Raw genomic sequence first — 13,491 nt, 5'->3', positions numbered from 1 at the left:
CTTACCAATTTTACTTTAGAGGCCAGGCTCTCCGGTAGTTTTGTCCGTAGCTGAATTGTTTCTTTGAATGTAGCTGGAAATCCACTAAGGAAGGCCAAGTCTTGCATTAACACCAGACCTGGAACTTCTTTGTCTGTTGTCTACAAACAAGGAGACACAATATTAAGAAAGTCCTTTTTTAAATTTACAGTAACGTACACTTCTCTGTCAATCCTTAATCAGATAACAGAGTTAATAGTGTATATTTTATCACTTAACCCAAACCTCAAAATTGAAATAAGAGTAATTTTAAAAGCTTTCATTTCTTACTACATATGAGTCATGGAAAGAGTATAGCACAGAAACACTTTCTAAAAATAGGCAGAAAGTTTAGCTTCTAGCTTTTGTACATGTTAATTAAAAGATTTTAAAAGTACATACCAAATAACCCCTCCATACTATCTGTTTGCTGTTGTCTTTTAACATTCCAGAATGGGCAGCTTCAGCTGGAATAAATAAAACATTGCAAATCAAAAATTGAAGGCCACTTCTTTTGTATATTCTATTAAACAAGATTGGCTTTTGCAAATTACAAGGTTTTGGATGCTCGCGGAGTGAAGAGCTGTCTTTATACTTGGCTAATAATTCTCAGTGGTAAAACAGACAACTGACTGGGCACTACATATTAAACAAAGTAAGAAATCTGCACCTGCCTTAAGATCTTACACATAAATGCTGAATATATAGACGATTTTGTTTAAGGTGTGCAATTCTTTGAGCAAGGGCAGAACTTTCTGTACAATATTCAGCCTCAACTTCACAGCAGTTCTAAGATTAATTGTCCTTAGTCTCAGAAGACTGAGGTTTAGATCATCACTGCAACACAAATATTCAGATACCAAACTTATTTTGCAAAAGTCCTTTTAAGCACAGAACTCTTTAATCATTCATAATCAATGGTCTGGGAGGCAAACAAACAGTATCATTTATATTGCTATTCAAGGGAACAGACTGAAGGGGAAAGATGTAGAATTACATGCTAAAATTAATCAGAAAATGAGTGGCAGAGTGAGTAATGGAGGGGAAAAAAAATCCTAATTCACAATAACTTAGTAAAAACTTCCTCTAGAAAACTGGCTGGAATCTGACAAATAGGTTCTTACCATCCTTAGGGGTATCAAAAACAATTACTGTCACATTGGTAGAAGGATTTTTTGGTTTTGCGACAAAGAACATATTGTTAGCAGCTTGTAAAGCAGGATGAATGGACAGCAGGTCTTTCAGTGTGATGTTGGTAGGCAGCGCAGGATCCAGGACAAGCATTGGCACTTTAATGCAATGTGTCAGCAAACATTCTAGTTGCTTCTCACTAGAGCAAAATACCAAAGATGTATTTAATGCCAGCAGAAAATTTAAGACAAAAATCAGCATTAGGTGCAGTCAGAGACACATTTTCATAAAATCTGATTAATTCTTTTTAACATCAACCTGGGGAAGAGAGGGGAAGATCAATCGTCGAGATGTTTATTTTGCTACTGAAAAGAAATATCTCGCTATTACAGTTTAGTTCATTCCTATTACTGATTCCCCCATCCCACCCCCCCCTCCACACACATCTCTTCTCATTCAAGTATTCATGTTGAATTTTGTCAAGATTTGAAAGTTTGCTGAGCTTTGACCAAGGAGAAGACCTAAAAGATCGCTAAATGGCACCATGACCAAAACAAATAAGAATGGGACAGACCACTTTCCAACAGTGCACAAACATAACAAACATGGCACCTTTACAAGCAATTGCTTGCAGTGATGGGTACACAGACAGCAGACAAAGATACTGCTGAAATACTTCTGAATTATAAAACTCCAAGTATACCATGCATTACAAAAAACACTCTCAGAATGTAAGTTATGTCTAACTAGTGACAAGTTTATGCTTTCTAAACTTCAGAAACTGTCACACTAAGAAGCTCATATTTGTGACTATAATGTTACTTTTATTCAACATACGTATTATCATGCTGTCAACTTTTTTTGAAATGACATAGAAGGAAAGCATTCACAGGTCATATTATACCAAATGACCCCCACAATCAGCATTGGCTTTCAACTAAAAAGTGAGTAGGATAACATTTATTTTGATTTACACCCAAGACAAAAAAAAGCTCACCTCTTTTTAGTTGGTTCTGTTGCATTCTTTCCAAGGATTTCCCTATTACAAAATTAAAACAACTATGTTAGATAGATAACACTGAGTTGACTATAAAGAATTTAGTCTAATATTCAGATTTCTAACTGAGTCTGGGAGACCTTGTGAACTTCAGCGGCTTTTGTAACAGCACCAACAACCCAGCTATAATACCGCCAAGTCCTTGCCATTTGCCTGCTTAGGCTCACACAGGCTTACATGTGCACGTAGGCTGACACACACTCCCTCACCACTCACTGTTGTGCAGCATAAACTCTTAAATTCTTGGGTTTGCTCATAGTTGCAGATGTGGGAATCTTTTTGCTAACATGTAGGGTTATCGGGGGTATTATTAGACTATTTAATGAAACTGCTGTTGATATGAAAAGCACTGCTAAGAAATCAGGCTGAGGTGTATGCTCATTGTTTTCATTGTTCGTTGTTTCCCCTAACACACGTTCTGATAAGACCTATCATGCAGTGGCCATGTACTTGTAGAAACTAATGAGGATTAACTTGTAGGTAGTGTAGTACTGACACTAAAAAAATAAAAATAAAAATCAGAAGGGCAGTCCCCTACATGCATCAACAAAAGAGAACCACCATCCACCAAGATACTCTCTCTCAGACTGAAGAAAAAAAGCACATGGACAGGAACTAACAGTTTGATTCAGGTGGATTGATAAGCGAGTTACAACTTGCTAAGCTTTGCTATGCAACACAAAACATGCTCACTGGCAAAGGTTTATAGTGCCCTAGCCTCTGTCTTCTGCAGTCCTCTTTATCCCATAACTATGGGATACTTGTAACAGTACTAACTAATTTCAGAGTATGTGAAAAAAAAAGTAATGCACAAGGGAGAAAAGATGTCCTTGTAGATAACGAATGTATCATGGAGATGAGTTGTACTCACGAGCTCAATATGAACTTCCCTTTCCCACGCTGGCTTTACTGAAGAACTCAATATATGTTTTTCCCTTTACAAAAATGGGAATCAGCATCTCTCCACCCACTGATAACATGAAGCTAAAAATCACTAATGCTTACTATACAAATTGCTAGGAAGAGATTAGTATAAATACAAAAGATTTTTTGAGCAGAGACCATGTCTACATTTAAGACGTTTAAATTTAACACATTTAAAGTGCTATTAATACCTTCACAGTATAAGTAGCAAATAAAGAAAAACGAAGACCCAGAATCTCACTTTGCAATCAGATCATCAATGGTACCTAATTGCAAGCAATAACATAACAAAAATCAGATTCAGATTCTTCTGAATTGAACTATTATGGCAAAATAGTCATAATAATACTTAAATATAGTCTTGTTCTTTAACTTAATAATTTTCTGGCCAAAATAAATCAACAGACCGCAGAACTTTATTATGAACTAGATCAATGGTTAGAGAACACAATCCAAGTAATCTGCAGCAGCCCATGTTTGCTAAAAAATTAAGCTATGTACTGTGAAGCCTTAGATCAGTAATTTTGTAGAACAGCATACCGCAGCCTAAAATACTCTCAATGCAGCCACACGTCTTTCCCTGCTGCCTTGGTTAGAAGAGTGAATCATACTTTTATAACCTAAATAATTTATTTTCTCCTTTCTCAGTTTTTGCATTTGGGAGACTGCAAAGCTAACATTAAAAAGAAGCCTTTTAGAAATATATATTTAAATATGTTTGGTTTTTTTTAATTAAGTCCACCATAAAAAGAAATAACTGGGGAGAGGGAAGAAGAGAGGTGATGAAGAGAGGTTATACATTTGAGCTACAGGTTTTTTTTTCCTATTTCCAAAGTTATAGAAAACAACAGAAAATGACTTATATGCAATGCACGCAGTTTTCTGCATGACATTTTACAAGTTCAAGAGAGAACAGCCTTACTTTAAATTATGCTTTGTATCTTATGAAGTGCTGTCTAATCAGACAACTGTGTAACTAAATATAGAACTGAAACCAAGGTTTTGAGAATAATCAAATGAGGAAATGATAAAATTCACTTTGATATTCATGTTGAGCAACACAGGAAAACACAAAAAGGGCCAGTACTGCATTAGATTGTTCCTGCCAGTTAAAAGGGGGGGGGAAAGTAAAATTTTTACCTCATTATTTTCTGTTCTTCCTCCATCTGTTCTCTGACCTGTTGCAATTCTTTGATCAGTTCAACATCTGTGCCGTTCACCCAGGTGTACACCACATCAATCGGCATGGGTAAGCAAAGCCTATATAATTCAAATGAAACCTACATGAGCTGTTCAATACTACATCAGAGGTGTCTGCGGCATCATTTGATAGCAGCTCCTGGCTAACAACAGAAATACTTGGAGCCTGAGCTGCAAACAAGACAGAGCAAAAAGCTTCTCTTTAGCTATGTATCATCTCTTAATTATACACAAGCCTTCAACAAAACAGCCCAGACAAAAATCAAGAAAAGGAAAGAGTGGCTACAACAATTCAGTAACAAAATGAAATATGAACTTTAAATTCTAAATTTCACTTACATGTTAGTCTAACCAATTTGTCTGATTTTATCAAATATTTCTCAAATGAGTAACACCATCCAGGCACGTCCTCAGAGACTACTAAAATGAGACAAGACAGCCCAAGGTATAAAAACTCTTAAGTCATGCATTGCTGTTTAATTGCCCAGAGCCAATAGGATCTCAGTAAGAGCAGGTCTTTATCCTAGGAATCCCTCTTGGATTGCAACGACAGGGCATTTCATAAACCAACAACCACCTAAGTGAAGTACGTGAGCTCAGACCCTAGACAACAATGGTCAAATTCACTCTTGACGCAACTTGACATGCTGCAACTGTTTCTGAAAGATCACAGATTTTCTAGCATACTTGATGCAGAACCAGCAAAAAGTTTTTCACATAATTTTTTTTCTATTAATTTATGATAATTTCCTCTCTGAGGCCCAAAGCTTTGTTGCAGCAAGTACTTCAGGCTGCTGGCAGAGATGAAGCTCTCAGTCTCAGACAGCAGGTGAATGCTCCAACTACTCTTCAAAATTTCCAGGGTCAAGCTATTCAGTAATAACTTTCCTAAACTGTAGCTGGTCGTCACACACTTTATCAGAATGCAATAATCCATCCTCCTGCCAAGCATATTAAATCGTAATTAATTAACCTAAATCCCTGGATATTGATTTCTGTCTTACCTGGACGACATCTCTGCCTCAATGGAACAGGCAAGATAAGTGAGATAAGTGAGAGAAAAATGGCATTTGGATAGCAGACATTTCTGAGCATTTTCTTAATGCTAAGATCCACAGAGTCACACAATGTGATTTTCAAAGGAACAGTATCCTCTCCCTGCCCAGTGCACTTCAAAAGACAGTCAGAAAAAGAGCTGGATTATAGATGAGCATCTCCTCCATTTTCCCTCACACCATATGACACAGCTGGCCACAACACAAGAGACAGCAACACTTTGTACTCAATTCAGTAGTGTTGCTAAGAACTGAGCTATGATACTTGAAAAATAACAGCGGGTCTCTCTGAAGACAGCTGGAACATCAAATAAGAAGCACTGCCTTCACCAGCACCAGCACCCAGAATGCCCTTCTCGCAGCTGATCTGCAATACATCATCATGCAGTCTGCAAGAGGCTGCTTTCTCAAAGGGCAAAGAAAGCCAGTTTACTGAATACAGTTACCCCTTTAATCAGTTATTTTGCCTCTGCCTCAAGAGACAACACTGGCTTCTGGTTCATTAACAGGTGCAACTCAAGACATGTTTTCAATTAAAAAGGCCTTCACAAAATTAGAAGCTTCATGACAGGAGTTCTTTCAGCTTTTCTACATTTGTTGTGATGAGTTAAGTTATTGGATTGACAGTCCCTTGACTTCTACAACGAGGACAAAATTATTTTAAGTGGAAACACCTTGCCTCAAGTCAGCTGATTCCAACAATGCACAACTCAGTCTTCTGGGCAAAGTGCAGAGCTTATTTACCCAGGCTTCATCTAAGAATACAAAACATGGAGGGGGGAAAAAAAACAAACAAAAAAACCACCCTCCAACTCTCTCAGGGTATGAGGCAATTTTTGTGCTATTTTGACCTCTGTGAAGCCTCCCCTCCCCCCAATTTATCATTTGTTAATAATGTGCTTCTATATAGTATATCAAATGTAGCTATGTTATTTGCTACACTTGAAATTTGTGCCACTGAAATTATGTCATTTGCAGCCAAATGCTGATAACCTCCATAGAGGGAAAGCATTTATGGATATTATTTTATGCTCAGATACATTAACTCTGAATTAATCCTGGTATGACAAGTTTGTTCTTTGTTATCAGGGATTAGAAAGACTAGTAAAGAAAAAGAAAGCTATAAAAGAAAGTGAACTGAACTGTCTGCAGAAACACTAGTCTAATTGTTTAAAATCTCTCCAAATACTCAAATAATTTTTTTTAAAAGCATTTCTACAGCAATTTAGCATACTTTGTTTGGGAAAGTAGCAGTTATCAAGCATAACAATAAAAAAAAAAGGCAGATTTAGAGCTCCCAATTAGGATCAGCAACACAGTGTTATCATTTCACCTTTCTGGTCTTTGTCAAAGCTTTCTGTTTGTTTTCATGGCCTCTTATAAACTCTAGGTGGTTTTTAATCTTGAAAAGTATAGAGTGGCATTTTGGTTTAAAATTAAAAAGTAAAAGGAGACCCACTTTAGTACTGTCCTTCTCAAACACTACTTTTAATATGTAGTCTTTTGCAAGTTGTTCAAGGTCAGGAGAGATTAAAAATTTTCTCCCTTCGATTTCTGTAGTTGCATTTTTCCTTTATGTTTATTTATGCATTTGGTCTTCATTGCAGATACCAGTCAGACAGAGAGATGAAGCTCAATATTAGTTGCCCCAGTGGGAATTCTGTAATACCTTTCTACAGAAAATCATCAACTCCGGCCTCACTCTGCTCCACAATTAATGGCTTCTCGACCACTTGCTGTATCATACTGAACTCTGTCTGTACTTCTTTAAGATGRAGTTTGTTTCTTCAAATTTTATTTCCTAGCATATTTTGGAATTTTAAATATGATTTGGTCATGTCCTGAAATAGAAAAATTACAATTCAGCCTTTGCCAAATGCAGAAGTTATTGGTGGAGAGTAAGAAAACAGAGTTAGCATGCAAGACATACAAATACATATGCAACTCCATTATTTAGTTTCCTTCTCTCCCTTTTATTCTCATACAAAAACTGAATGAGCAGATCTTCAAAAATGGTTTTAAATAAGGTGACTTGGTAAATAGTCCTGAAGCTTGTATTCCATTATCTCAATTTGCATAAGAGCTCAAGCGACAAAAGAAGGAAGTTTAGCAGCTGACATGACTACCTGGAAGTGCAATAGCTGAATTGCCAAAAGGCATGAGACCGGAGGGGAGAGCAAAGCTGAGCAATTTTGAAAATGTAAGCCAAAACAAGAAGCCTTTCCTGCACGGAACAGTGTTCAATAGTTATTACTAACAATGCCAGCAGCCCACTGTCTAAGTTACTCCCAAAGAAGAGCTGTATGAGTTTATAGTCATAAGCAGATTGCCCGCGTGCATAAGTTTGACTGCATTTTACACTAAGATTTTCTTTATAACACGTAATGGTTTGACAAGAACAAGACATTTTCCTGCAAAGCTGCTGGAAGATAATACTACTGTATTGCAGTTGAAGTTGCACTGGTATTTCCTAAAAGTCATACAACTTTTACTTTCCACTAAACTGTAGATCTGCTTAATTTCAAGAAGAACAAGTTTGCTGTTCTCCAATTCTGATTATTCTTCTCTGACACTAAAATAAGAACTGATGAAAATAAAACAATGGATAGGCTAGGATCAAAATTGGAAGGCTGCAATCCTCAATTTATGTAAAAAGCACATGACATCCTATATGTTGCACTGATACCAGCCTTAAAAATTCTATCAAACCACTAGTGATGCAGTGCAAACTACAAGAAGAGGTCCATTACTGCATTCACAAGATTTGATAGTAAAAAGGAACTGAACACCTGATAACGGACACCTAAAAGTTAATGGACGCTTAAAAGTACACCTCTGCAAAGAGCTTTTTCGATATGAATTTTCCATGAATTTTTACAGGAAGCTGATATCTGCATACAAATCTCCCAACAAACTTTCCTGTCAGGCCTGATGAAACAGCACTAAAGGCATACTGATAAGCTCAAATTAACTTCAGCACCCATGACGAAAACCTTAAGGTGTTGCCCAGGCAGTCAATAGTTTCTTCCCAAGTACTAGGTCTTTTGCTCATAATTCACAGAAAGCAACACTATCTGGGGAATGCTTCACACAACCAACATGAAATAGTAAAATAGACAGCAAAATGGAAATTGATTATATCTATACCACAACAGTAAAATTTGTAATTTTGATTTGAACAAACTCTACGATTTTATAAAAGTCCTGTACTTAATTATCGCAGGATCAGACACGTTTGCACTGATAGGCACAAACTACCATGCTTTCACTTCAGCATTACAGAAACATGCAAACATCAAGCTAATTATCAATATGAGCTGTATCATTTCACTTTGATCTGTCATTCCTTGGAAAATGGGGGAGGGGAGTTAGAGATGAGACTATAAAAGGGAGTAGTATTCACAAATACTGTGCGATGTACTTTTAAAGAACTATCTCACACTAGCTAAGCATGATAAACTGATCCTATCATTTCTACTGCCCTGTGATTCAATAAACCTCAACGGAGATTAAGCATCTGCTTTCAGGGTTTTTTCCAGTCAAGTGTATCAACACTTAAGAGTCAGATGATATCTCCTTACTAGCTTCTTCCCCCTACCAATTCACAGTCCACTGGCTTCCTGAACAACAGACCCTATGACTATTCAGATGTGAACTACAAAACCACAAGAAGCCACATAACAGTTAACCCAACTGAAACAGATGATCCATATGACTTGGGTTCCAGTTTGCTGTGGGTGACTTCAACGCACTCACCTTTAAAAGCTTCTAATTACTAACTTCATGACTTTTTCTACTAAATAATGTCCCTCATTAGATGACATGTAAAATTTAAGGGAAATGAAAAATAACTTTTCAAAACACCAAAAGTTGTAATTCTAAGTGCACCAGAGCAGTACTTATATTTTCCTATTTTAATATGGAAAACAAGTCATGTTCCCCCTTTGTTGTTAACATTACCAGTGGTTTTAATGTCTCACTATGGACTGAATGAATTAAATGCATTTTGTATCTAAGCTCCGTTATATCACTAGAACGTCCAAATTTCAGACATCTTCCAAGTTGGTATATTAAGTACTAACTTACAATTTTAGAATAGTTTAAAATTTAGTGAAGAGCTAGAGCTCGTACGAAGTCCTATTTAACTGTATGTTATGTTAGATATTTGATTTAAATATTTGAAAATTCAAACAGTAAAACATGCATTGTCAACCACAAGCAGAACTTACCGATTCTGAAATGATTTGCCAGCAACATTGTCTCTGTATGAATCAAACATAACATGATACTGGTCTCTACTCCATTCCAAGACAACCTGCAAAGAAAGAAAACTTGATGTCACCAACTTCTAAAATTAGACACTTACTTTTCTCCTTTTGAAATGTTTAATCAAGATCTATTTAATTCAAATTGATCTATGCATTAATACAGAACTGGCCAGGAATTAATCCAAGCAAATTTATTACACTGAACCAGCAATCAGACTCAAAACTGCAGCCTCACTTCTTTTAAAACAAAGAAGCTTTCCCCCTGTCACCTCAAGAAAGGATTTCATGTTTTATGGGCACACTTTTTAAATAATTATTCATTTCGGTAATCTCCCCCTTGTCTCTCACATTTTAAAAATTCAGCAATGTTTTCTCAAAACTGAGACCTAAAATAAATATATTTGAATACAATCAGAACCCCCCCCATGATTTCCACTGTCTTCCTTTCTATTCTCACATAGGACATACTGAAGTATATCTCTAAAATCTGAGCTTTGAAAACAAACAGCTAGGTCAGGACATATTGAATTATGCAAATTAACCTGGGCAAGACCTCTATTTTTAATAAACAATAGCTGCTTCCCAATAAAGATGACATCTTACATTACAGTCAAACTAACCTAGCAGCTAGGTCCTTCTGCAGGTCACAGCCTCTCTTCCCCCCTCTGCATTTCTGCCACCACCCTCTCTCCCCCCTCGAACTTGTCCCTGGAGCTCACCTGCCGCTGCAGTGAGCCAAGTCAGGCAGCTGAACCACCAGAAAAATGACCCTGAAAAAACAGATTATTTAGCTCCCTCAGTTTGCTTGTTGGGGCTGATGAAAAGTGGTGGGAATAAGACAGCTGAAGGCAGGGCTGCCTTCCCCAGCATGACCTAGCCATTAAGATCGCTTAGTTATAATGTCAAGTTACACCCAGCTTAAATGCCCTTTGCAAGCCATCCTCATTCCCACGCATGCGTATGTATGCACACACGTGTATAAATAAGTGTATATATGTACACACGTGCATGTGTAAACATATGCATGTACACACACACGTACACACATGTGTATATAAGTACACAAACATACAGGTACGTGTGTGTGTCTGTGTATACACACACACACTCTAAGCAAAGACCCATAGTTACATCTCCATTACTAACAAAGTATCCAATACCATGGTTCTAAACAGAAAAAAAAAAAAGGAAATCAAGCTCATTTTCATCTTGAGGCTATTAGGACATTATTACCAACCTCCAATTATTTCCTCCAGCCATCCATTTCAATGTCAGCACTAATATTTATATTAACATAAACCAAAGCAAGCAGATCTAATTTTGATTAGGACAAAAAAAGCTGGCTCTGGGGGTGGGAAGAAAGAGGAACAGCAAGCTTTGAGCAGACAACAGCGTCTTGCCTTATGTTGCTTTCATTGCTTTAGAATTCCCCACAGAATTAAAAAAAATGGGTGACCTAATAAGTGTTAGAAAGAATTCTTGATAAAAATATATGAGAATACTTTGAAAATGTTCTTAATTGTCACCATGCAGATATAGACCCTTCAAGCCATGCATAAAGACACTACTCTTTTGCACTGATCTGTTTAAACAATGGTACGTTTTGAAGAACACAATCATTTTTCTGTTCTTACTGTAACTGTCAGAAGAGGTCTAACAGTGTTTCTTTTCACAAATCTCCAAAATCCTTAAGCTACCACCATTTACCACAGCCCAACCATTTAAAATCACAAAAAGCAAAATGCAATGAAAACATCTCTTACTGAGCTTACTTATCATTAATTAAAAAAAAAAAAAGAGTTTGCATATATTTCCATCATGGTCATTCTATAAAGTTTAAGAGGGGACAGCAGCTGTTTTTTGTTGTTGGGGTTTTTTTTGGTGGGGGGAGGGGGTTGGCAGTGGTGTTTACCAAGCTACATTAGAACATTTCTGGTAACTTTTTCCCTCCAGGAAAGAAAATTGAAATGCGTAATTTTCAAAATTTACTCTCACACGAATCTGCCAATTATTTCTTTAGGGATGCAAAAGCATGCTTTCCTAAATAACATCTAAATTTTCTGAACAACTCTAGTATTAAACAGGCTAGAAGTGGTAAACTTAAGATTTGGTAGGAAAATAAGTCTGAGAAGCAACTTTGACAGATTGTCAGCAAAATCTGTTGCAACTAAGAGATGCGTTGAACAGCAGTGTCTAAAGAAGAAAAAAAGCCTTCTGAAGCATGGCAAAAGTTTACTCAAAGTTTCACAGCACCAATCAGCACTGGTTTTACATCAAAGGTGACAATCATGTATAAACAGGCGGCTATTTGTACTACACAATGAATTGATTCACTCGTGATTTTCAGGTGTTCCAGGAACTTGTGAAATCTGCAAGACAGCAGATAAGAAATACCTTATATGACAAAGACCTACAGCTAGACAAAATAAAGTTCTGATCATGTACCACTGAAGAGTTTCAGATAACAGATTTCCTTATTTTTTTTTCTAAGTCTGAAAGAGTCCATCAAAATAAAACGGGGAGGTGAGGGAGAGCCGGGAAAGAGGGAGAGAGAAATTTAGGGGAGTCAGGAAATACCAGTCTGTTTGCATTTCTAACACTGCCATTCTTCTATATTGACAAAAATATTTTCTTTAATTCCATGAATACTTGCTATATTCTCAAACACTATATTGAAGCAATTTCTCCCTCTCCAGATAGCTGAGGCATTCTGTAAATAACTTGTCAATTTACTTTCATTGATGCCTTCCAATCTAGATAGGTTACTACAAAATGAAACTTTAAAATGTATTGTGTATCTGTATAAAAATCACGTATTAGAAAAAGCGCAAGTTGCACTGCATCATTGACAAAGCAGGACTGAATAATAAGCAGCAAGCAATATAATATAGACACTGCTGAGCTGCAGGCGCTTGGAGAGGCTACGTTTAGCTTCTTCACTTCTGGGAGGGAGAAAGATTCTGCCGCTCCTGGGAAGCGGTTTGATTAGCTTGAGAATAACCCTAAAATTCTGAAAGTTACGTTAAGCAGAGGCTCTGGAAGAGTCAAATCAGGCTGTTAAAAAAAAAAAAGTCCTAAGAAATCACCTGATAACGGAAATGGAAAAGATTGCCCAAGACAAGAAAACAGGAGCTCCTGGAGCACGCGGATTTTGCTCGGCTCTCCCCCGCCAAGGCAAGCCAAGATAGTTAGAAACAATCTAGCAATCCCTTTCTTGACACTTCAGGTTTGTCTCACGCCTGGAACTTGCAGAGGAGCAGCACCATTCCGTACAGGCATATTTAACTCCGCACCAGGGCCGACAGGCATAAAACCCCAGCGACTTTTATCCCGCAGTACTTCGCTGCTGCTTCCCACGACGCGAGAAACAGAGTCCCTGGAGCCGCGGCAGGCCTGCGGCCAACGGCGCCCCGCGCCCCGGCTTCTTCGGGTCATCTCATCTTCAAACCGCGATGGCTACACCAGTTCCCCCCCACACCCAAAAAAAGGAAAAAAAGAAAGAAAAAAAAAAAGGAGAAAAGGAACCCCCTTCCTGGCCGCGCACACGCAGGGTCCAAGCCGGCGCCCCTCGGCGGCCCGCCCCGGCGCCCCCACAACCATGTCAGCGAGGGCCCGAGTCCCGCGGGCATGTGGCCGTTGGCCGGGCCCAACGGTCACGGGGCCGGGGCCGCGCCGCGAGGGGGAGGCGGGGGTGCCGCGGCGGCCGTACTGACCTCCCCGAACTGCAGGGCGGAGACGATCATGAGGACGAGGCCCCCGAGGCAGAGGCAGGGCCCATACCTGTGCGACAGGCAGGTATAGGTCTGGCGCTGCAGCAGCTTTAGCAGCATGGCCCGCC

General features: G+C 38.2%; 1 protein-coding gene across 11 annotated transcripts in view; it reads right to left on the bottom strand.

Annotated features, from left to right (window-relative positions):
• Positions 1-13,485, bottom strand: part of GNPTAB (N-acetylglucosamine-1-phosphate transferase subunits alpha and beta) — a 45,913-nt gene extending 32,428 nt beyond the window's left edge. For 7 of the 11 annotated variants that reach the window (XM_026083898.1, XM_026083899.1, XM_026083904.1 and 4 more), the window contains exons 1-7: positions 13,367-13,485; positions 9,615-9,700; positions 4,271-4,390; positions 2,147-2,188; positions 1,143-1,348; positions 421-485; positions 6-140 (exon numbers count right to left, since the gene is read on the bottom strand). In XM_026083898.1, coding sequence (XP_025939683.1) covers positions 6-140; positions 421-485; positions 1,143-1,348; positions 2,147-2,188; positions 4,271-4,390; positions 9,615-9,700; positions 13,367-13,483 — 771 coding nt within the window. In that variant the 5' untranslated portion in view covers positions 13,484-13,485. Of the gene's footprint in view, positions 1-5; positions 141-420; positions 486-1,142; positions 1,349-2,146; positions 2,189-3,321; positions 3,381-4,270; positions 4,391-9,614; positions 9,701-10,372; positions 10,424-12,739; positions 13,118-13,366 lie in introns of those variants that run through there. The other 4 variants (XM_026083901.1, XM_026083900.1, XM_026083902.1 and 1 more) reach the window with 4 other exon arrangements.
• Between the last annotated feature and the right edge of the window lie 6 nt (positions 13,486-13,491).

The sequence above is a fragment of the Apteryx rowi genome, unplaced genomic scaffold, assembly GCF_003343035.1.
Source record: "Apteryx rowi isolate R43461 unplaced genomic scaffold, aptRow1 scaffold_62, whole genome shotgun sequence".
In the NCBI taxonomy this organism is placed as follows: domain Eukaryota; kingdom Metazoa; phylum Chordata; class Aves; order Apterygiformes; family Apterygidae; genus Apteryx; species Apteryx rowi.
Note: the sequence above shows the minus strand (reverse complement) of the source record. Positions and strands in the feature narration are given on the sequence as shown.